The 24,177-nt window shown below is 41.4% G+C and overlaps 1 protein-coding gene and 1 long non-coding RNA gene across 2 annotated transcripts in view; one reads left to right on the top strand and one right to left on the bottom strand.

Moving 5' to 3' along the window:
- Nucleotides 1-2,869: 2,869 nt before the first annotated feature.
- The window catches only part of shc3 (SHC (Src homology 2 domain containing) transforming protein 3), a 170,300-nt gene continuing 148,992 nt past the window's right edge, over nt 2,870-24,177 (bottom strand). The window contains exons 11-12 of the mRNA XM_069928732.1: nt 13,938-14,233; nt 2,870-4,088 (exon numbers count right to left, since the gene is read on the bottom strand). Coding sequence (XP_069784833.1) covers nt 3,960-4,088; nt 13,938-14,233 — 425 coding nt within the window. The 3' untranslated portion in view covers nt 2,870-3,959. The remainder of the gene's footprint in view (nt 4,089-13,937; nt 14,234-24,177) is intronic.
- Nucleotides 6,492-9,570, top strand: LOC138759028 (uncharacterized). Its single transcript, XR_011354597.1, has 3 exons — nt 6,492-7,417; nt 8,253-8,313; nt 9,464-9,570. It is a non-coding gene; the product is annotated as an uncharacterized lncRNA (long non-coding RNA).

The following is a 24,177-nucleotide window of genomic DNA, read 5'->3' as shown; positions in this document are numbered from 1 at the left end:
GAGGCCCAAGGGCAACTGACACAGAAGAGGGAGATGATTAAGCTGTGATCATATTGAATGACAAAGCTGAGGGACTGAGTGGCCTATTCTTGCTTCTACATTCTTAAGCGTCACTTTTTCTGCTGCTATCTCTTCTTCCTGACTTTGTCATAAAGACATGAAGATCTTTCATGGCTATCAGAACATTTTTGGGGAGGGGTTCTGTATTTCTCAGGACATAGATGGAGGTCACTTCATGCTAGCTCTCAGAACAATGCCATCCGTAGCATTTCCACACAACCTTTTCCTTCTCATTTGGATAGCTTACCCCTCACTGAGGCAAGTTTGACTGAGTTATCTCACAGGCCAGTGCATCCAATTGTTTCATGGTTTTGCAGAGATGAGGTAAGAATTTGTGTTCTTTTCACACAAATTACAATCCTTTTATTAATAAGATTGTAAAACAATTTACAATTGTTGATTTAAGTAATCACAATTTATTATTTAAGCAGTCCCATTCAAGAATGAGATGTCATCTTGTTAAACTTGGAAAATGCCAGAATAAGTTAAATTAATGGCATTAGAAAAAAGGCTCTAGGATTGGACCTGCAGGACTAATCTGTTCATTGCATCACCAATTTGGCAATTTTGTTGCCAATGAATCAGAACTCACACCCAATATTCAAACAGGAAAAATGCTCTCTCCTGCAAGCTTCACATTCTCATCCCTCACCTAGTACCCACTGGGAAACAATTCAGTGCAGCAGTCACATAACTCACATAAGGCATCATACTAATGAACGATTGGCATCAACTTTCTGGAAGCAATGGGGAACTGGCACAAGGCAGGTTGCCAGCAACACTTTATCCTCCATCCATCGAGCCCTTTTGAGAGAGGAGTTGGTGATGATATCACAGCTGTAATGTTGGTCAGTGGCTGGGTTCATTTCTACTCCCATCTTATCCTACAGAATGTTTTTCTTTAAAAGTTGCACCTGGTTAACTTGACCCAATTTACCCCTCATCACAATCTAAACCTTTCTTTAGCGAGAAAGACATCAACCTAGCTAGCTGATCATGAATGCACATGAACACTTGAGTTAACATTTCAACTTGCATGTAGTCAATGTTGAACCAGTGCCTGGGGATTTATTGAGCATGAATAACCTGCTGCCACAGTAATGGATTGGAATTAACTGCTTGTTGCAAGGAGGAACCCACCTCCAACTTTGCACATCTTTTGACAGCAGATAGGTGGTTGGAAACTCCATTAGCAAATGAGTGAAACCAGCCAAGATGCAGAATCCACAATCACCCACTTTCCATTTTTATACGCATAGAAACTGCCTGATGTTTGCCCACAGCTATTAAACTTTAGATTATTTATATTATGGCTTGTTATTAAATTTCAATGGGTGACTTTCAATGTATTATTGAAGCATCACAGAAACTTTAACTTGGGTTGGCAATGGGTGGATGAAGCATAACCCTGCCTATAATATTTGTGACCCCACTGACGCTATTCCACAGTGTCTTTGCTGTTCCTCATGATCTAACCAGAGTGCTTCTATGGTTAATGTGAAGGGAGCACACAAATTGATGTGAATGTGGCCCTTCTCCTTTCCTGCACCTACTCCCTCTTTTTGCATCTCGACCTGTATCATGCCATCTCTTAATTCTCCCCAATGCATAGTTACAGAGGTAATGCGTCTCCCAACAATCAAGCCTGGCAGAATCAACTCAAAGCCATTGAGCCCCTGATAAAGTACTCCCTGTCAACTTTACAAACTCTAAAGAAATCTGGCAGCACAAACAATACTTCATTGAAATAAACCTGCAGGTAATGGTTATCCTACAACTCCCAACCTAGAAGTTTGGGGATGATTCCAATTGCTAAAAATACAGGCGTCTCCATACTCATTGAATACATGCCATTAACTGCCTCCAGTTTGGCAGCACTTGTTTCACACCAATGTCACATACTAATTGATGGCACAATCTGCTTGATTTGCATTTCCAGCATCTCTAGTGGCAAAGTGGTGGGACTCACTTTATAAATATGTGCTTGAGCACACATTACAAACTGGACACAAATCGTCATCTTGTGCCAAACATAAAGGCTGAATTTTGTGGCCAAAGATAAATGTAAAACACATGTTTCACATTTCCAAATACTTTTAGTGTTCATGGTGTTTGCTTTATCATTGCAACTCATGTCCATTTCTCTGGTATAACTATTATTGATGAAAATGATTTCTGAACAAATATTGCTGTGTTTGTGACAAATATTTTACTAAGAAAAACAAAATTACCACATAATGGTTGTTTTATTGCCAACAGTCATACAATTTTTGTAATAATTGACAGATACAAATGTAAACATAGTTTGTGAAAAAATGTTGCAATTCAGTTATATTTAAAACAGCAACCTCTGAGATACACATTACTATCTGATCAAAAGGCACATTTTATAGCACAGCTAGAAATTCAGTGTTGCCTGACTGTGAAAAAGAATTCTCTTACCTTCAGCAACTGTTTTGTATGTTTTAAAATTGTTGTCTTAACCTTCAATCTGCTGAATAAAAATGAACAACTATGCTGTAAGCACAGTAGTGGTTTAAGAGTTAAATATGAAGACAACTTGTATATTTGCCAGAAACTGTCCACTAATTCCTGTTCGTACTAAGCTTGATGGCAGTATACCTTGAAGTTGAGAACAGTAGTAGAAACTAATCCTAATTTCTTCACTTCTACTTATCAGAATGTCCATGATTATTTGGTAATATGAGAGAAGAGCCATTTCCACCAATTACAACCACTAGTTTCAGCACTTTTCTTAAAAGTTTTGACCTTCCAATTGATTTAAATAAATAACTAATCTACTGCAGACTTTGTGCGTATTTTATGTAACCTTTAATAAGCTAGTACAATTTGCTGCTAAGCAATTATTTTGAAAATTGTTTGGCATCTATTACATCAAAATATTTTGTTACCTACAATTCACGATCATGAGAAAAACTGGAACATAGCCATTCAATTCACAGAACAAAGTAATGATACAAATTCAAGAATTGTCTTTAAATAACAATTATACTTATGGTAAGTTCTGATTGTTTAAATCTCTGAGAAATTAGCATGTTATCTGCATCCAATCATACAGTATATGTCAGATAAATTGTCTCATCAATAAAATAACTATAGAATAATTTTCATCAGCTGCATTTAAAATGTACACCATGTTGGTTCACACCAATATCATTTATATCTCTGTGCAAAAGCATTTGGTGCCTCGAAAGAATTAAAATGGTTCGCAAGTCAACGAAAACCATTCAAAGTGTAAAATCCACGTAATAATCACTTTTTAGTTGTTGATACTTTGTTATTATGGTTCTTGACTGTTCTTAATTATTTAGATAAAAACATCACAGTCATATAACATGATCACGTAAATACAACATAAATAGAATTTCACTTACAATTTTGTAAGGATAAAATAAACTACACTATCAATTTCAAGTTCATCACTAAATAACTTTTTGGATTATTTTCCTAAAAGACTGTAATTCCTTAAAATAGCTGCAATTAAAGTCATTTCAGTTAAATGTCTTCCTTTAAACAGTTTAAATATTGTGCTTTTTTAGTAAAATGTTCCACTTGATTAGATCAAGAAAAAAAATCATAAAATATATTTTCTGCATCATGAATGCTAGATATCAGTACTTCATCTGTACAATAGTAAATGATTCAATATCTCTTAGAAATATATTGGTTCAAGTTGAAACATAAAACACCTTCACAATATCTTTTGTCCAATTCAAACTTTTGCAATGAGAATTCAAGTAAAACACCCACGTCCTCTGAATCAGACAACATAATTTCACATAAATCAAACAATTATCACATCTTATTTTCAACTAAATAACAGCCAAAGTATTAGAATTTTCACCATATTATTAAAATCACATGACTGGCTCTAGCAATCATTGCTTTCTCTCAACAGATTGCTTCAAGCACAATTCACTCCCAGAGGAGACTATTGGCAAGTTGTTGTCACGGTGATGGTAGATAAGATGGCTAATGCTTTCAAATATACGATCTTTTGTCCGAACCTAAAAAAAACACAAATAGGAACATTTTAGTGTAAGTTACACATTGTTGCAATTTCTAAACTGGAATGAGCTCCTTACTCAAATTTAAATGTTGTGGCAGCTCGCCCAGGCAACAGGCGAACTGGCTCACGGAGTTGCAGGCAAGTCTATGGTGGATCTGACTGTGAGAGCTCTGGGTGCAGGGTGGCTGATGTCATCAAAGACCCGGGAGTTGCAAGCGTCATCGGGTTCCAAGGGATTTAAATGCATGTGAGAGTTCTATTAAAGTCAGTTGGTTCAACTCGCATTCGACTCTGTGTGTGGTTCTTTCGCTCGCTGCCTGCCTAGTGCAACTACGTTGGTGACCACCACGGTCCAAACAGCATTTGGACCCAACGATGACCGACCCAAACACACAGAATGCAGTTTCACTGAACCTGCCGACTTTCTAGACCTCGCAGCCACAAGACTGGTTTGAATAGGTTTAAGCCCAATTCCAGGTCAGGCAAATCATCTCAGACATCATAAAGTACTACTATGCGGTCGGTTCACTCGACCAAGAAACAACAGGACGCATCATCGACTTCCTACACCAGCCACTGGTTGTGGACAAGTATGAAACAATCAAGGTGCTCCTGATCTGTACTTTTGGTCTCTCCTACCATAAGTGCGGTTGATCCACATGGTCAACCTAGGCGACTGCGTGCCATCGGCCTCAATGAACAATATGCTGCCACTGGTAGATGGCCATAAGCCATGTTTACTGTTCGAACAAGTCTTTCTCGACCAGATGCCAGATGATATCCACCTCCCCACTGTTACACAGCTGGGCACGCAGGCCCCTGCCTAACAAACTCCACCTCGCCAAGGAGGAGTTCAGGAAAATGGAGGCGATGGAGATCATCTAGTGTTCAGACAGCCTGTGGGCCTCTCCATTGCACATGGTGCCCAAATCGGCTGGAGGGTGGAGGCTATGCAGTGACTACAGAAGGCTCAAAGACACCACCATGGCCAACTACTACCCAGTACCCCACTTTCAGGACTTTACAGCCAATTTGCACGGGACACGCATCTTCTCCAACGTCAATCTTGTCTGCAGGTATCACCAGATTCCCATCTGCCCCAGCGATGCTCCCAAGACACCCCTCATCACCCCGTTTGGCCTATTCGCATTCCTGCAGATGCCTTTTGAACTCAAGAACGTGGAACAAATGTTCCAGTGGCTTATGGACACAGTGGGGCGTAACTTAGATGATATTGTGATCACCAGCCACTCGCACCAAGAGCATTTGATGCACCTGTGCCAACTCTGCCGCCACCTGAGTGAATACGGCCTGGCCATTAACACCGCAAAGTGCCAGTTCAGGCTGTCGGCCATTGATTTCCTTGGGCACCGCATTGGAGCGGTTCCCTTGCTGGCGAAGGTTGAGGCCATATGCCAGTTTGTCAGGACCAATACAGTCAAAGGCCTAAAGGAGTTCATGGGCATGATCATCACCAATTCCTACCATCAGCGGCCCGAATCATGCGAGACCCTGTTCAGCTTGATGTACGGCAAGGCCAAGCAAATCACCTGGGACACAGAGTCAGCAGTGACTTTCCCCTGGTACACCCATGTGCCCACAGCCCTAATGATTGACACTTCCAACTCAGCAGTTGGCGGCGTACTGTAACAACTAATTGAGAGTCAGTGGAAACCGTTCATGTTCTTCAGATGGCACCTGCAATCCCCGGAGCTGAAATACAGTGCCTTCGACAGGGAGCTGCTAGCCCTCTACCTCATCATCCTTCACTTTCAGTATTTCTTGGAGGGGTGGGAGATCATGGTCTTCACAGACCACAAGCCTTTTAACTTGGCATTTGTCAAAGCATCAGATCCATGGTTGGCACAGCAGCAATGCCACCTGTCATACATCTCGGAGTATACCACCTCCAACAAACACATCTCCGGAAAAAACGTCATGGCTGAAGTACTGTCTCACCCCTCCATCCACTCTGTGCATTCCCTGTCCCCAGGATTGAACTTCGTGGCACTTGCTGAGGCCTAGCTGCTGGACGAAGAAATGCTGGCCTACTGCACCACAGTCTCAGGCCTGCAACCTGAGGACATCCCCATTGGCCCAACAGGCAGCAAGCTCCTCTGTGACGTGTCCACCAGCCAACACCAGCCTACTATTCCAGCCCCTTGGAGGCACCACATTTTTGACGCATGACATGGTTTGGCCCACCCATCCATTCGGGCAAAAATCCAAATGGAGGCGGATAGATTTGCTTGACATGGCCTATGCAAGCAGGTTGGACACTGGGCCGGGACATGCATACTCTGCCAGACATTGCAAGCTGAGTTGCACGTTTCAGCCCACCTGTCAACTTCACCTCAGACAGTGTTGTGGGGGGGGGGGGGGTGGGTGGGTAACAGTTCACGTCCAGCCTACATGGGACAAAGCTGCACCATACCACGGCCTACCATCCACAGACCCATGGCCTGATAGAGCCTTTCCACCAGCACCTGAAGTTGGCCCTGATGGTGCACCTTCAAGGCCCGGTTGGGTGGACAAGCTCCAATGGGTGCTTCTTGGCATCTGCTTGGCTCCCAAAGAAAACAGCCACATCTTTGGGCGAGTTGGTATACGAAGCCCCACTGACAGTTTCTGGCAAGTTGGTGCCAGTGGCCTGTGGCACAGAGGAGACACCCACAGCACTTGCTCCTGTCCCAACCTCCTGTCGTACCATGGCCGACACTTTCCTTTGTCTCCAAGGACCTCAGCAACTATGTCTTTGTCAGCAGCCATATGAGGGCCCATACAAGGAATGCATCAGAATGGAATGTGAGCGGCCATGAGGAGACCTTCGCCATTGACCGCCTAAAGCTGGTGCACCTAATCCTGGAACACCTGTGACTGTGCCACTCCCATGCTGATGAGGTCAGCCACCAAAATGGACTAAAGAAGTGTTGGCCATGGACTCCACACCTCCTAACGTCGGTTCTGGGAGGGGGAGTTGTTATGTGGTGGCTCACCCACGCAACAGGCAAACCGGCACACGGAGTTGTGGCAAGTCCGCGGCAGATCTGACTGTGAGAGTTCAGGTGCAAGGCAAGCCCACAGCCTAGCAGCTGACATCATAAAGGTCCCGGGAGTTGCAAGCATCATCGGGTTCCGAGGGATTTAAATGTGTGCGAGAGTTCTATTAAAGTCAGTTAGTTCAACTCGCTTTCGACTCTGTGTGGTTCTAGTGTCACTACGATGTATATAAAGCTGCTTAAAGCATTTTGAAAATTAAAAATTTGACTTGTGTTCATACTACATGAAACAAACAGAATAATACTCTGTGGAACAGTTATGCTACTGGTATGCAGTACTTTCTTCTTGGACATGGTAGTGAATCTCTGGAGTTCTCTCCCTCAGAGAGCTGCAAAGACTAGCTCATTTACAAGTACTTAAGGTAGAGGCAAGTACATTTTTGAAAGATCAGGGTACTGACACAGAGTAGGAGTGGAGGCCTGAGATAGATCAGTCATGACGGTATTGAGTGGCAGATTGAAACATAGAGTTTTATTTATGGTTCAGAGGATGAGAAATGGTGGAACAATGCAGCTCTAAAATTTCAAAATTTCTGATTCTATCTTACTTGTGATGCAAGAAACTTTAGGAATATATGTTTCCACTTAAGTTATTTATTGCTAGCATTTTTTTTAAACTTTATTTAAAGATTTTATCACAGGAATAAAAAGAAAAATTACATTTAAAGAAAAGATATAAAATAAAATAATATAATTACAATACAACATTAATAACCTAACTTAATTCAAACTAACCCTCCCCATTTATTGCTAGCATGATGCAACTCCTGGTTAGCAATGTTAGAGCCAAATGTAGAGCACTTCTGATATATTATACCAACAATTTGATCTAATTCCAACCTCTTACTTTGGCTTGGTGGTTCATTTTCTCAGGGTAATTTGATCTAATTCCAACCTCTTATTTTGGCATGGTGGTTCATTTTCTCAGGGTAATTTGATCTAATTCCAACCTCTTACTTTGGCATGGTGGTTCATTTTCTCAGGGTAATTTGATCTAATTCCAACCTCTTACTTTGGCATGGTGGTTCATTTTCAAAGGGTAATTTGTATTTTTGGGGTTCTGGAGGAAACTGATAACACTGGACAACAAATTTTTTCAAAAGGTTTGCTTCCTGAAAAAAAAAATTGGGGACAATGAGAGACAACTTCAAGCTGAACACAAAGGTAATTTCAGATTTGCTGTATCATGTAAGAATCTGTAGAAACGTTAAATTAACTTTTATTGAATTTGTCATGTTTAATCACTTAATGACGCTGACGGATTGTGTTAGTTCAACCGACCTAAAAATGTTTTGCCACTGATTTTCATTTGTACTCAGCATCTGATGCATCTTGTGTCAATGTCCAACAATAATCAGCCAACACTGATGGATTCCAGTGGCCCTGATACTGCTTTTCCATGGTTGCAATGTCCTGGTGAAAACTTTCACCATCTTTGTCACTGCCTGCACCAAATTCAGCTGGAAAAAAATCCAAGTGTGGATACAGGAAATGAATTTTTAATGATATGTTGCACTTTAGGATTTTGTATGCTTGAGGCATGTTGTCAATCAGCTGGTTCTATTTTGGTGTTCTGTTGCTTCCAAGAAATTCTCAAAAGATCTTTCAATGCCTTCCATGCATGCCCAGGCTTAAGACAACTCACCTGCATTGAATGCATGCCCAAGCATGCTTGGACTGACCAAAACAGCTTGCTTTGTGGGCAATATACTAGTAGACTTAAAATATGACAGGAAATGCCAGGATATGATTGTCTGATAGTTTGGACTGGAGTCTTTGTGGATGAGGAGGCTGCAGAAGTGGTGGAGATAAATCCATAGACACTTGGTGACTCGGGGACACTCTCTTTTGCTTCTCTTTCTCTGTCTGTAAGAGATGCCCAGCAATTTCTGCTGATGGCATATCTGCCTTAAGGCAAACTAAAGCCAATTTTGTGTAATATTTCACTTTTTATTACATGACAATAAAGGAATATTGAAATCACAAGAATAGGTTATATCAAATACAATAAGAATGTTTTAAGGTGATTTTTGTGATCAGCAGCCCAAAATCCATGAACTACACCCAAAAATGTTCAGGAAGTAAATTCTTCATTGTCCAGTGTAATTAGTACCTCAGCATTCAAGTTTGCACTGCAAAAGTATATATTTCAGGAACTGAATTAATTGCAGTCAAATTCATTTTATATAAAAATAATTGAAACTTTATATTATCCATTTTATATTCTCATCAAAGTTAAAACTGAACGTATTATGAGGTGCATTATTATTTAAATATTCAATACCTTTAATCCTTCATACGGAATGTTTTCCAGAACGAGTCTCAAAAATGAACGGAGCAGCAAAAGCATTGGTTTTAAAGGACTATTTTGTCTTCCTTCACTTCAGAACAACACATGAATAATAAAAGGCCCTGTTATAATGGTGTTTATATTTATTAGAAATGTGCTAAGCTTTCGTTTTTAGGTTTTTTTTCTTTTATTTTATACAAGTTATTTTAACAAACAGGTTTAACATGGTCCCATAGATCATGTCAATTAAATGTTTTTGAGGTATTATAAGGAATTATTGGCTTTTTGGGTTTTTTATGCATGTTACCTGTATACACATGAATTATTACACAATTGTCAATTCTGTATGTATGCTTATATGTTAAACTTAATATACTGCTGGCTTGAAATTCATCCATTCATTGGAATTTCCACCTTAAGTAAAGTATTTGAGAAAATGGTCACAATATCCCCTCATTAAAATACCTGCCAAGGATCATTTCCATTGAAGTTCATGAAAAGAAACTTGAACAGGTGCACAATGAGTCTATGATTCCATGTTGTTCATTTTATATTCTCAAAGTTGGGAATCTATCCCCTTGTGAAGTGTATTATAACATAAGTATTTAGTTCTGACATATAGCTTTTGTCTTGGAGGGCATGTCATGCTAGTATTAATGAAGTGTAGAAGGAAAAATGGCAGTACTCTTAATAAATCCAAGAACAATGGTCTAAGGGTGGATGATTCCAGGATCAGATGGATTGCACCCTCAGGTCTTGAAAGAGGGAGCGGTAAAGATTGTAGAGGCATTGGTAATGATCTTTCAGGAATCAATAGATTCTGGCATAGACCCAGAGGACTGGAAAAATCACAAATGTCACCCCACTATTAAACAAGGGAATGAGGCAGCAGAAAGGAAATTATAGACCAGTAAGCCTGATGTCAGTGGTTGGGAAGATGTTGGAGTCGATTGTAAAGCATGAGGTTATGGAGTACTTGCAGGCACATGACGGTAGGTTTCCTTCAGGTAAAATCTTGTGTGACAAACCTATTGGTGTTCTTTGAAGAAGAGACAAGCAGGCTGGATAAGGGGTGAGTGCTGTGTATTTGGATTTACAGAACACATTTGACAAGGTGCTGCAAATGAGGCTACTTAGCATGATGTAACAGGAAACACTCTAGCATGGGTAGAGCATTGGCTGATTGGCAGGAAGCAGAGAGTTGGAATACAAAGATCATATTATGATTGGCTGCTAGTTTCTAGTGGTATTCCACAGAGGCCGGTGTTGGGGCCATTTCTTTTTATGTTGTATATTAAATATTTGAATTATGGAACGAATGTGTGTGGCCAAGTTTGCAGATAATACGAAGGTAGGTGGTGTAGAGGAAACACGAACGCTGCAAAAGGACTTAGCCAGATTAGGAGAATGGGCAGAGAAGTGGCAAATGAAATGGAAAGTCGGAAAGTGTACGGTCATGCACTTTGATAGAAAAAATAAACGGACAAACTATTTTTAAATGGAGAGAAAATAGTCTGAAGGTAAACTTGAATGTTGGGACAGTGGTGAACGCAAACGCAATGCTGGTATTCATTTCAAGAGGAATAGAATAAAAGAGCAGGGATGTGATAGTGAGGATTTATAAGGCTCTGGTGAGAGCTCACTTGGAATATTGTGAGCAGTTTGTTATATGAAAAGATGTGCTAACATGGAAGAATATTCAAAGGAAGTTCACAAGGATGATTCCGGGAACAAAAGAATTATCATGAGGACTATTTGACAGCTCTTGGCCTATATTCATTGGAATTTAGGAGAATGAGATGTTGGGGGTGGGGGGGTGGGGGGTGTGTAGGTCGTGAATCTTATTGAAACTTTTCAAATGTTGAAAAGCATGAACAGAATAGATATAGAAAGAAGAGTCTAGGACAAGACAGCACGACTGCAGGATAGAAGGATGTTCACTTAGAACAGAAATGCATCAAAATTTCTTCAGCCAGAGGTTGGTAAATCTGTGGCATTTGTGGCCATAGGCAGTTGTGGAGGCCAGATTGTTGAATTTATCTTAGGCAGAGATTTATGGATTCCTGATTAATCAGGGCATCAAAGGTTATGGGGAGAAGGCCAAGCAGTGGAACTGAGTGGGAAAATTGATCAGCTCATGATTAAAAAGTGGGGGTAATTCAATGGTCTGAATAACCTATTTCTGTTCCTTTGTTTTATGATCCAATAATACAATAATTACTTTTATTTATACAGTGCCTGAATAAAATCAAAACATCACTCTGGTAATGTTCCATTCTAACTGAACTGTCTCAGTTACCCTGCACACTGACAACACTATGTCTTGTTTTTGCTATATTTGTGTGTGGGTTGACTTGCTGGATGCTGGTTGACATGCAAAACAAACTTACACTATACCTCAGGTGGACATAAAAGTTTTATTAATAGCAAGCCAGAAGATAGGACCTAAAAATGCTGGATCAAGGCAGACAAGGGAACAGATAAAGCTTCCACGAGAGGTTGTCCAATGAGCTAAGCATGGAGGAAATTAAGGATCTCAAATTTGATAAGACATGGAGTGAATGCATCTCAGTTGGCTGAGTGGAGCAATGGGTGGATAAAGATCTGGGCAGTAAATTTTGAATGGGTTTGCTTCTCAAAGTCAGATCTTATGAACCCCTTTTTTATTTGCTCCATATAACACAGATGCAAGTGATATTATCAGAAGTCATATTAATGGAAGTATTAAATCCAATAAATGGCATCTAATTCAATACAAACAACAGTTATTTTCTGTGTGTGGTTGCTACTGAAATCAGCCAGGGCTTGTTTTTTTTACTCTTCAGACAAAACTGGACAATCAAGAGAATCACAGTGTATCAGAATCAGAATTTATTGTCATGAACAAGTCATGAAATTTGGTAATTTTGCATCAGCATCATATTCATATTATAACCATCTTACAACATTACTATAAATTTTAAAATATATAAAAATAGTAGTGCACAAAAAGTAAGGCAGTGTCTATGGTCGATGGTAGCGGGAAAGAAGCTGTCCCTGTGCTGCTGAGTACTCATCTTTAGGCTCCTGTTCTTTTTTCCCCCAATGGTAGCACAGTGAAGAGAGTTGGCCTGGGTGGTGGGAATCTTTGAGGACAGAGGTTGCTTTATTAAGACATTGCCTCATGTAGATGTCCTCGATGGAATGAAGTCTGGTGCCTGTGATGTCACAAGTTGAGTGAGCAACCCTCTGGAATTTATTCTTGTCTTGAGAGTTGGTGTCTCCATACCAGGCAGTGATGCAATCAGCCAAAATGCTCTCCACTGTACACCTGTAGAAGTTTAAGAGTTTTCGGTGACTTACCGAATCTCCTCAGGCACCTCACAAAGTATAGTTGCTGGTGAGCCTTCTTTGTGATTGCATCAACATGGAGACTCCAGGACAGATCCTCGGAGATGTTGACACCCAGGAATTTGAAGTTCTTGACCCTCTCTACTACTGAGCCCTCGATGAGGACTGGGTCATGTTCCCCTGACTTCCTTCTGAAGTCCACAATCATCTCCTTGGTTTGCTAACATTGAGCACAAGGTTGTTGTCATTACACCATTCAACGAACTGATCTATCTCCCTCCTGTACGCTTCCTCAGTGCCTTGTGTGATTCTGCCAAGAACTGTGATCTCATCGGCAAACTTGTAGATAGCATTGGAATTGTGCCTGGCCATTTAGTCATGGGTGTATAATTAGAAAAGTGGGCTAAGCACGTATCCTCGGGGTGCGCCTGGGTTGATAATCATTGAGGAGGAGACATTGTTCCCAATTTGTACTGACTGTGGTCTTCCAATGAGAAAGTCAAGGATCCAGTTGCAGAGTGAGGTACAGAGACCAAGAGTTTGTAGCTCCTTTACCAGCATTGAGGGAATAATGATATTGAAGGCCAAGCTGTAGATGATGAAGAGCAGCCGTATGTATGACTTGGAGTGGAGAGCCAGCGATATTGCATTGTGGAGAGGTTGTGACGATAGGCGAATTGCAGTGGGTCCAGATCTTTGCTTAGGTACATGTTAATTCTGGCCATGACCAGCCTCTCAAAACATTTTATCACCATAGAAATTAGTGCTACTGGATGGTAATTGTTGAGGCAGCTCACACTACTGTTCTTGGGTACCGGGATGATTAATGTCCTTTTGAAACAGCTTTTATTGCTAATGTTCAGTCCCCCTCTATGAAACTATGCAAATTCTATTACATATTTGGCTATCCCTATTTGCTGAGTGCTGCATTACCTGATACACAAGAATTTGCCCAATTTATCTCGGTACATAGTAACAATGACTATAATATTTGATCTTTTTTAATATACCCAACCTATATACTGCTTCTAGATTATCAGTAAGTAACTAGAATTCATCAACTCTATGTTGTGTTATCAGAAAGATTCCCCAGAAGGACATTCCAAATAAATGGAACAAAATAATTTGTCCCAATAGGTGACGATATATGTTTAATACAATTACTTACAATTCCTTCAGGGTCTACCAGGAGAAGATGTTTAGCCTGGCCATTATGCATACCAGTTAATACATAGGATCCAGGATTAGTCATACTTTTTCGAACAAGGAAATCACCATCAGTTGACAGAAGCTGCTCTGCATACTTTCTGCTCATTTCCCGGTGATACCATGGTTCTTCCTCGAGACATCCCTTCATTTCATCTACGATTGTCCTGGATAAATGAGGATTGTCGCTTGGAACAGGATAAGTCTTATTTGAGAATTGTTCACATGTCTGATGCTTCAAGGCATCTTCAAATGGTTCTGGTTACAGTGGAAATAAAAAAGAAACATACAGTTAGGACCTCTATTGGGCGGTTTTCTTCCATCAATGAGCACTTAACTGCATTTTCTGAGACTACATGTGGCTGTCTAGTGACACGGCAACTTTAAAAAAGATAACTCAATAAATTAGAATGAATTTGACCATTTCCGTATTGAATGCTAAAAGCTAGTTCTAATAAGAGATATATCCTCAGTGTATTTCAATTCACTTCTCTATAAATGTAAAGATCCATAATATGTTGTATTTATTCCGGTTTATACTTATAATGGGATTAATTCTCTAGTCATGAAAATTTCCAGGGACACATTTTTAACATATATAGGTTAGATTTCATTGCAGGAAGTGACCATAACAATTCTAACACAGCTCATGTAATAATACAGTCCATGGTGTACCAATGAGAAGCCATAAATCATCCAATCAGAGTACAGTTCTTACTTTCGTTGGCAAGCAAACTAACATCAATCAATGCTCAGATGGTAACATTCTGTCCTTTGAACTGGAAGCCTCTGGGTTTGTTCAGCTTTAGAGAGCAAGTATGTTGGCAGACACTCCTGTGGAGAATGAAAATCTACATCATTTGAAAGAGTTTCTAAACTAACATTCTGTTTGCAGCCTCTTGTGAATGCAAAATTATCTTGGCATAATTTTGTAAAAAATGTAGCATTATGTCTGGTAACCAATATTTACCCTCCCTCTATCATCATTATTGAGAAAAATAATTTGGTTGGAAGAGCTTGGCTCCCACAGCTCACCAATGGAAGAAAAATGAGGCCTCATCCTCAAATGCTTGGGCCTTATGCCAGCACAAAAATAGCCTAGTGACCAACTTCATGTCTGACTTATCTACCTACTTCTGATCACCATGATCTCAAACAAGTCCTATAAGAAGAGAGAGAGAGAGAAAGAACACTCATTTAGCTGAAAGCAAGATCACACAAAAATAAATTAACAGGTGACCAGAATTGAAAAGAGACTTAGAAAAGGACATTAGTGAATATCAGCAAATAATGAGTATTGCAAGAGGACAGACAGAAAAGTGGTGAAAAGGTAGATTGTAATAACAAGATCACCTATACTCTAAAAAATTGCTTCCTCAAGATATTTTTGGAGACCTGAAAATATGCTTTCTCCAAAAAAAAGCAAATATCTTTTTTTTTAATATTTTTGTTGAGTTTAACATATAAATCCAAAATACAAAGTCATCTAATAGAATATACAACAGGTCATATCATATATATAACACAAGTGAAATATAATCATAAATCAAAAACCTATCCATAGTTATTTATTTAACAATATTACTTTAATACATCAAATTCTATCAATATGGTAATAACTGTTTATCTCTCTCATAGTATAATCAGATATAATACTGAATATAAATACATGAGAATTAAACATCCCTCGATCTAAACAATGGGTAAATTCTTTGATAAGGGACCTGAGTTCTAAGCATGACAAAGGAACTCCAAGTTGTTACAATCTGTAGCACTGTGCACTTAGGCTTTCAAAAGACACTTAATTATGCTACGTATGAAAGGTTATTGATTTGGATCAAGATTCTTTTATTGTCTACCATAAGGCAGGCAAAAAGTCATTTTTAGTATGGCCCAGTGTCCCTTAGAGTAAGAGAAAGACAAACAAGAGTCCCTTCAGAGTCACTGGGTGTCTGCAGATTCACCACTAGCACTCCTGCAGTCTCTGCAGTCGCACAGAGCCCTGTTCTATCCATTGGCAACCCAAGCTCCAGGTCCAAACCTCTGATATGATCAGGAAGCCTTCAGCAACTAAGGCCCTTTGGGGGCCCCTCCAGCCCTCAGCATCCTCTTGAATTGCAGTCCAAAACTTCATTTGCATGACCTAGTCTCCGCCAATCCACAGCCTGTGTGTTTCCTTCGACTGCAAATCGCTAATAATTTGCAGGCTCTGTGAGCCCTTTGACGATAAGTCACCAACAGCTCACCTCCTGCATGGGTCCTTCAGTCGCTGAGCCCCTCGCTTGTCCACTGCTATATTCACTGTCTTGTAGCGTCACCTTCTATGCTTCTTCTTCTTAACAGCAATTGTTTGCTCCTGTTTCTGGTGTCCTGCACCAGTGTACTGTTCCCCCAATGTATGCAACCACCCTGAGACTACTGCTGGCACAGGCATTGCCATCTTGGGCACAAATCCCATGGTTGCAGGATTTTAAACAAAAAACACCATTGACCCTTTTAACATGCCATTTAAAGACTGTACAGAGCCGGCAGCCTTAGAACCAAGCAGCTGGACCATGCAGAGGAATGCTGTGCCTCCACTCCCCATTGCTGTGTCTCCCTGGGCCCACATCAGTGCAAAGATATAGTCATCTGCTGACTTGAAGAGTCATCTTGAGCTTGGCACTTTAAATAGGACCATAGAACATGACAGCACAGAAAAAGAATATTTGACCCTTCTAGTCTGTGCCAAACTATTTTTCTGCCAAGTCCCATTGACCTACACCCAGTCCATAGCTCTCCATTCACTCACATCATGTACCTGTCCAAATTCTTCTTAAAATTTAAATTTGAGCCTGTTCTACAGTCCCACCACTCTCTGTGTGAAGAAGTTTCCCCCTAATGTTCCCCCTAAACCTTTCCCATTTCTCCCTTAACCTATGTTCTCTGGTTTGTATCTCACCAGCCTCAGTGGAAAAAGCCTACCGACAATTACTCTGTTTATATCCCACATATTTTTAAATACCTCTATCAAATATCCCCTCATTCTTCTCTGCTCCAAGGATAAAAGTCCTAACCTGTTTAACCTTTCCCTGTAACTCAGTTCTTGAAGTCTGGGCAACACCCTAGTAAATCTTCTCTGTACTCTTTCTATCTTATTGATATCTTTCCTGTAGTTAAGTGTCCAAAAATGCACATAATACTCCAAATTTGACCTCACCAATGTCTTAAACAATTTTACCATATTTCCAACTCTTTTTCCCAACATTTTGATTTATGAATATGCCAAAAACTCTCTTTCCAACCCTATCTACTTATCACACTACTTTCAGCGAATTAAGTACTGTATCAGTATTCCCAGATCTTTCTGTTCGACTGCATTCTTAAGTGCCCTACCATTTATCCTTTCTTGGTTTGTCCTTCCAAAATGGAATACCTCACATTTGTCTACATTAAATTTCATCTGCCATTTTTCACCCCATTTTTACAGCTGTTTCAGATACCTCTGCAAGCTTTGAGAAACCTCCCTTGATATCAACACCACCTTTGATCTTAGTGTCATCTGCAGATTTGCCGATCTATTTTACTACATTATCATCCAGATAACAAACAACAAGGGTCCCTGCACTGATCCTTGAAGCACACCATTAGTCACAGGCTTCCAGTCTGAGAAGTAATCATCCACTACCACTCTCTGGCTTGTCCCATATAGCCAATGCTGAATCTACTTTACTACCTCACCATGAATTCTGAGCATTTAAACCTTCCTGACTAACATCCCAGGTGGGACCTGGTGTTGCAGAGAAAGATTCAACTACTGACACCAGGGTAACACTTCGTAAGAGTTTTATTAGCAAGATATCTTGGAGAGCATGCCCAGCACCCAGCCTGAGCTTGCTCTGCTCACAGCCAGTTTTAACAGAGTTTATATACAATAAATGGCAGTGCCTTCCTGCATATGGGCTTCCTGTTGTGGTCAACCTGACAATAGTTTATCATTGTCAACATTTGGCAATAACTTAATCATTGTTTCACAGAATTCCAAAGCTTGATAAGCGTGTCTGCAGATAAATCACAACCTTGAGGTTCCCTGCCTCCACTTAGGCAGTATGCAACTGACTCTTGTATGTTCTTGTAAGCAACTTATGGGTGAACCCTTAACCCTTTGTGTTCAGATCTTTCTCCACACCTGGTCAAAGGCCTTAATAAAGCCCATGTAGACAACATTCACAATTTTTCCTTCATCAAGTTTCCTGGTATCCTCCTTGAAAAACTATCAGGTTGGTTAAACATGACCTTTCATGCTATGACTGATTAGGAAAGTTTTCAAAATCAATATATAGAGGTACCAACTAGAGAGAGTGCAATACTGGATCTCCTATTAGGGAGTGAGATAGGACAAGTGACAGAAGTATGCATAGGGGAATCAGTTTTGGCTATCCAAATACTTGCATATTCAATCTTTTCGTATACCTTCCAATAAATTACCTATTATTGACGTCAAGCTCACCAGCCTATAATTTCCAGGGTTACTTTAGGAGCCTTTTTTAAATAATAGAACAACACGAGCTACCCTCCAACCCTCTGGCACCACATCCGTGGCTATAGACATTTCAAATATTTCTGCCAGAACCCCTGCAATTCCTACACTAGTCTCCTTCAAGGTCTGAGGGAATATCTTGCATGCTTTAGGGATTTATCCACCCATATTTGCTTTAAGACAGAAAACGCCACCTCCTCTTTAATCTGTATCGGCCATGACCTTGCTGATTGATTTTCTTATTTCTTACAACTCTGTGCCAGTTTCCTGAGTAAATACTGATGCAAAAATAAAACATTTAAGATCTTCCCCAGCTCTTCTGGCTCCATAAAAAGCCAACCACTCTGATCCTCAAGGGGGGAAAATTTGTCCCTTACCATCCTTTTACTCTTAATATACCTGCAGAAACCCTTTGGATTTCCTTCACATTGTCTGCCAAAGCAACTTCATGTTTTCTTTTAGCCTTTCTGATTTCCTCCTCAAGTATCTCATTTTCTCAGTGTTGTCTATACCTCTTCATCCAAACCTCAAAAAACAAAGGTTCCCTATGCCTGTTAACTTTGCCTTTAATCCTGACAGGAACAAGCAAACTTACTCTCAAAATTTCACCTTTGAAGGTCTTCCACTTACCTCATATATCTTCGCCAAAAAACAACATCCCATGATCGCTGGACACAAAATGTTCCCCAACACATATTTCTGTCACTTGTCCTGTCTCGCTCCCTAATAGGAGATCTAGTATTGCACTCTCTCCAGTTGGTACCTCTATATATTGATTTAGAAAACTTTCCTGAACACATTCGATGAACTCCAAGCCCTTATATGGGGTGGGAGTCCCAGTCAATATGTGGAAAGATAAAATCTCCTATCACAACCTTATGTTTCCTGGAGTTATTTGCTATCTCTCTACAGATTTGCTCCTCAAATTCTCAATGACTATTGAGCAGTCTATAACACTACCTCATGAGTGTGGTCATACCTTTCCTGTTTTTCTGCTCCATCCACATGGCCTCAGTAGACAAGCCCTGTGGTCTGTCCTGCCTGAGCACAGCTGTGATATTTCCCTTACGAGCAATGTCACTCCTTCCTCTTTTCACACCCCTTGCTCTATTGCATCTGAAACACCAGAAGCCAGGAACATTGAGCTATCAGTCCTGCCCATGTTGCATCCATGTTTCACTAATGGCCATAATGTCATAATTCCAACTACCAATCCACGGTCGAAGCTCTTCTGCCTTTAATTTTCACATCATCTTTTCCCTCTTCTACTCTCTTATCTATTCTGGCACTGGGTTTCCATGCCCCTGCAAATCTAGTTGAACCCCCCCCCCACAAAGCACACTAGTAAACCTTCCCACAAGGTTATTAGTCACCCTCCAGTTCAAATGAAAACTGTTCCGTCAGAACAGGTCCCACCTTACCTGGAAGAGAGTCCAATGATCCAGAAACCTGAAGACCTCCCTCCTACATTGTCTTTAGCCACATGTTAAATTTAATTATCCTCTTATTTCTAATCTCACTAGCACGTAGCAAGTGTAGCAATCCTGAGATCACAATCTGGAGATCTTGACCTTCAACTTTGCGCCCTGAACTCTATCCTCGCCGGACCTCATCAACCTTCCTGCCGCATCATTGTTTCCAACATCATTCATAACATCTGGTTGCTCAACCTTCCTCCTGAGAATCCTATGAACTCAATCTGAAATATCTCAGACCCTGGCACCAGCAAGGTAACATACCATCCAGGATTCTCAATCTCTTCCAAAGAACTTCTTATCTGTTCCCCTAACTATGGAATCCCCAATCACTACAGCTCACCTTTTCTCTTCCCTTCTCTTCTTAGCCACAAGATCAGACGCTATGCTAGAGACCTGATCACCATGGCTTGTCACTGGTAGGTCATTCCCCCTCCCCCCAACAGTATCTAAAATGGTATACCTGTTCTTGAACGGACCAGCCACAAGTGTGCTCTGTACTGCCTGCCTGCTCCTTTCCCTCTCCTGAATACCACCCAGCTATCCTCATACTGTCTCGTAGTTTTGGTAGGGTCCCTATAATTTCTGTCTATCACTACCTCAGCCTCCCAAATGATCTGGAGTTCATCCAACACCAGCTCTAATTTCTTAACTCAAGGAGTTTGTAAGGAGCTGCAGCTGGATGCACTTCTTACAGATGAAGTCACCAAGGATACTGCTGGCTTCCCTGGCTACCCACATTCTACCAGAGGAGCATTCTCCTGCCTTAGCTGCCATTCCCACTGTCTATGACTAGAGGAAAAAATATTTAAGATAATTATAAACCTGCCTTAACCTGCAGTTACCTGCTGCATCCTTTTTGTACCTCAAAATAAGGTGGCCTTACTTATTTCAACTCCTGCACCACCACCTCAGCCTCTTCTCAACAAAGCCCCTTGAACCAAAGCCTTACCTCTCCCTCAATGACCTTGTGTTTTTGATTCTTTGTTAATATTGTGCCTTTCTCTTTAAGAGAACTGTTTGTATATTTACCATAGTGACTATGATATAATATGTCATAATATCCACCCAGGTTAATGGTTTGCCTCTCATTCTACAAGATGTGAAGGAAGCATGAGGACAAGAAATTTTTCTTTGAATTTGTGTATCTCTTTAAAAGTTTTTGTATCTCTTTAAGATTTTGTATCTCTTTGAATACATTTTTTGTATCCCTTTAAATACCATTTTGTATCTCTTTAAGCTTGTGTATCTCTGTAAAAGCCTTTGTATTATTATATAGTAAATGCTTTATTATTCACCATTATGAAAGTCTTAATGAGAAGCTATGTAAAATGTTTATCTGTTCTATCAACTAATTAAAACTACATAAAGTAACAGCCACAGAGTTTGAATTATTGGATTAAAGAGATTGAAATTTGGGATTTTGCAGTTCGCGCTTTGGAATATGATACTCTGAAATTCTTTGGCTTGGCTTCGCGGACGAAGATTTATGGAGGGGGTAAAAAGTCCACGTCAGCTGCAGGCTCGTTTGTGGCTGACCAGTCCGATGCGGGACAGGCAGACACGATTGCAGCGGTTGCAAGGGAAAATTGGTTGGTTGGGGTTGGGTGTTGGGTTTTTCCTCCTTTGCCTTTTGTCAGTGAGGTGGGCTCTGCGGTCTTCTTCAAAGGAGGCTGCTGCCCGCCAAACTGTGAGGCGCCAAGATGCACGGTTTGAGGCGTTATCAGCCCACTGGCGGTGGTCAATGTGGCAGGCACCAAGAGATTTCTTTAGGCAGTCCTTGTACCTTTTCTTTGGTGCACCTCTGTCACGGTGGCCAGTGGAGAGCTCGCCATATAATACGATCTTGGGAAGGCGATGGTCCTCCATTCTGGAGACGTGACCCATCCAGCGCAGCTGGGTCTTCAGCAGCGTGGACTCGATGCTGTCGACCTCTGCCATCTCGAGTACCTCGACGTTAGGGGTGTGAGCGCTCCAATGGATGTTGAGGATGGAGCGGAGACAACGCTGGTGGAAGCGTTCTAGGAGCCGTAGGTGGTGCCGGTAGAGGACCCATGATTCGGAGCCGAACAGGAGTGTGGGTATGACAACGGCTCTGTATACGCTTATCTTTGTGAGGTTTTTCAGTTGGTTGTTTTTCCAGACTCTTTTGTGTAGTCTTCCAAAGGCGCTATTTGCCTTGGCGAGTCTGTTGTCTATCTCATTGTCGATCCTTGCATCTGATGAAATGGTGCAGCCGAGATAGGTAAACTGGTTGACCGTTTTGAGTTTTGTGTGCCCGATGGAGATGTGGGGGGGCTGGTAGTCATGGTGGGGAGCTGGCTGATGGAGGACCTCAGTTTTCTTCAGGCTGACTTCCAGGCCAAACATTTTGGCAGTTTCCGCAAAGCAGGACGTCAAGCGCTGAAGAGCTGGCTCTGAATGGGCAACTAAAGCGGCATCATCTGCAAAGAGTAGTTCACGGACACGTTTCTCTTGTGTCTTGGTGTGAGCTTGCAGGCGCCTCAGATTGAAGAGACTGCCATCCGTGCGGTACCGGATGTAAACAGCGTCTTCATTGTTGGGGTCTTTCATGGCTTGGTTCAGCATCATGCTGAAGAAGATTGAAAAGAGGGTTGGTGCGAGAACACAGCCTTGCTTCACGCCATTGTTAATGGAGAAGGGTTCAGAGAGCTCATTGCTGTATCTGACCCGACCTTGTTGGTTTTCGTGCAGTTGGATAATCATGTTGAGGAACTTTGGGGGACATCCGATGCGCTCTAGTATTTGCCAAAGCCCTTTCCTGCTCACGGTGTCGAAGGCTTTGGTGAGGTCAACAAAGGTGATGTAGAGTCCTTTGTTTTGTTCTCTGCACTTTTCTTGGAGCTGTCTGAGGGCAAAGACCATGTCAGTGGTTCCTCTGTTTGCGCGAAAGCCGCACTGTGATTCTGGGAGAATATTCTCGGCGACACTAGGTATTATTCTATTTAGTAGAATCCTAGCGAAGATTTTGCCTGCAATGGAGAGCAACGTGATTCCCCTGTAGTTTGAGCAGTCTGATTTCTCGCCTTTGTTTTTGTACAGGGTGATGATGGTGGCATCACGAAGATCCTGAGGCAGTTTACCTTGGTCCCAACAAAGCTTGAAAAACTCATGCAGTTTGGCATGCAGAGTTTTGCCGCCAGCCTTCCAGACTTCTGGGGGGATTCCACAACCGATGGTCAGAACACTTCCAATCTCTTTTCAGTACCAACCGCTCAGTCCAAGATTCCGCCCTGCTCCAGCTCCCTCAACAAGCCCTAAGGCTAGAGCTGAATGAGGTTCCCACCCTGGATGAGACTCTGAAATTAGGATAGTGTCATCTATACAATGAGTTTTCCATGTCGTCAAAAACCTACAGGCATGGAGATGCTCATAGTTGCATCTTTGATTTGTAGAAGGTGGAAGGAGTCCAGAGAAGTTGTAGATGTTAAGGACAAGTTCTGCCAGATAAATGAGAATATTTTTGAAGAGGAACTAGTTAGGTCTTTGTTCCAGAAAGAATTAGAAGGTCTTGACCTTCCTGGTGGAGACAGAAGATGCACAGAGACTGGGTTTCCATGGAAAGATGAGGGAGTTGGGACAAGGAAATTGGAAGTTGTCAAAATGGTGGAAAGCATGAGATCTATCCCAGATGTAGGTAGGAAAGGAATGAACAAAAGGAGATAGAATAGAGTTTAGGTATGAAAAATTAAGTTTGTGGGGGCAAAAAGCAAACGGTGTAGCGGGCGAGGTGAACCCTGCACACGATGGGCTGATTTGCCATAGCGAATAGCTAGCGTGCCAGGGCACAGGGGCTTTCTCTCCCCCCACCGTGCAGAAGTTCCATGCTACAGGAGCACATTGCCGGGGGAACGGCCAGGACTCACAGCAGCATTAGAACATCACTTCCGTGAGTCTGTCACCTCCCCTAAAAAGGAACGTGCGTGGTTTGAATAAACGGCAGTTACTGGTTTACTTGCTTGCTGTGGACAGCATTTATTTCAGCAGCTCTGCCTTTAGTAGGGCTACAGTGGTGACCCTGAACAGATTCTAACATTTTAGAACCCACAACACGCAACAAGATTAATCTTGCAACTTGTCCACAGCCTAAGCGGCTGTCACCAACAGATCTCCCGTGGCAGTTTACGCCATAAACGTCCACTTAATGCCATTCTGGGAAAACCAGCCATGCAGCTGGCTGCAACTTG

This window comes from Narcine bancroftii, chromosome 1 (genome assembly GCF_036971445.1).
Source record: "Narcine bancroftii isolate sNarBan1 chromosome 1, sNarBan1.hap1, whole genome shotgun sequence".
Taxonomy (NCBI): Eukaryota; Metazoa; Chordata; class Chondrichthyes; order Torpediniformes; family Narcinidae; genus Narcine; species Narcine bancroftii.
The sequence above is the reverse complement of the archived record's forward strand: the minus strand, read 5'-3'. Positions and strand labels throughout refer to the sequence as shown.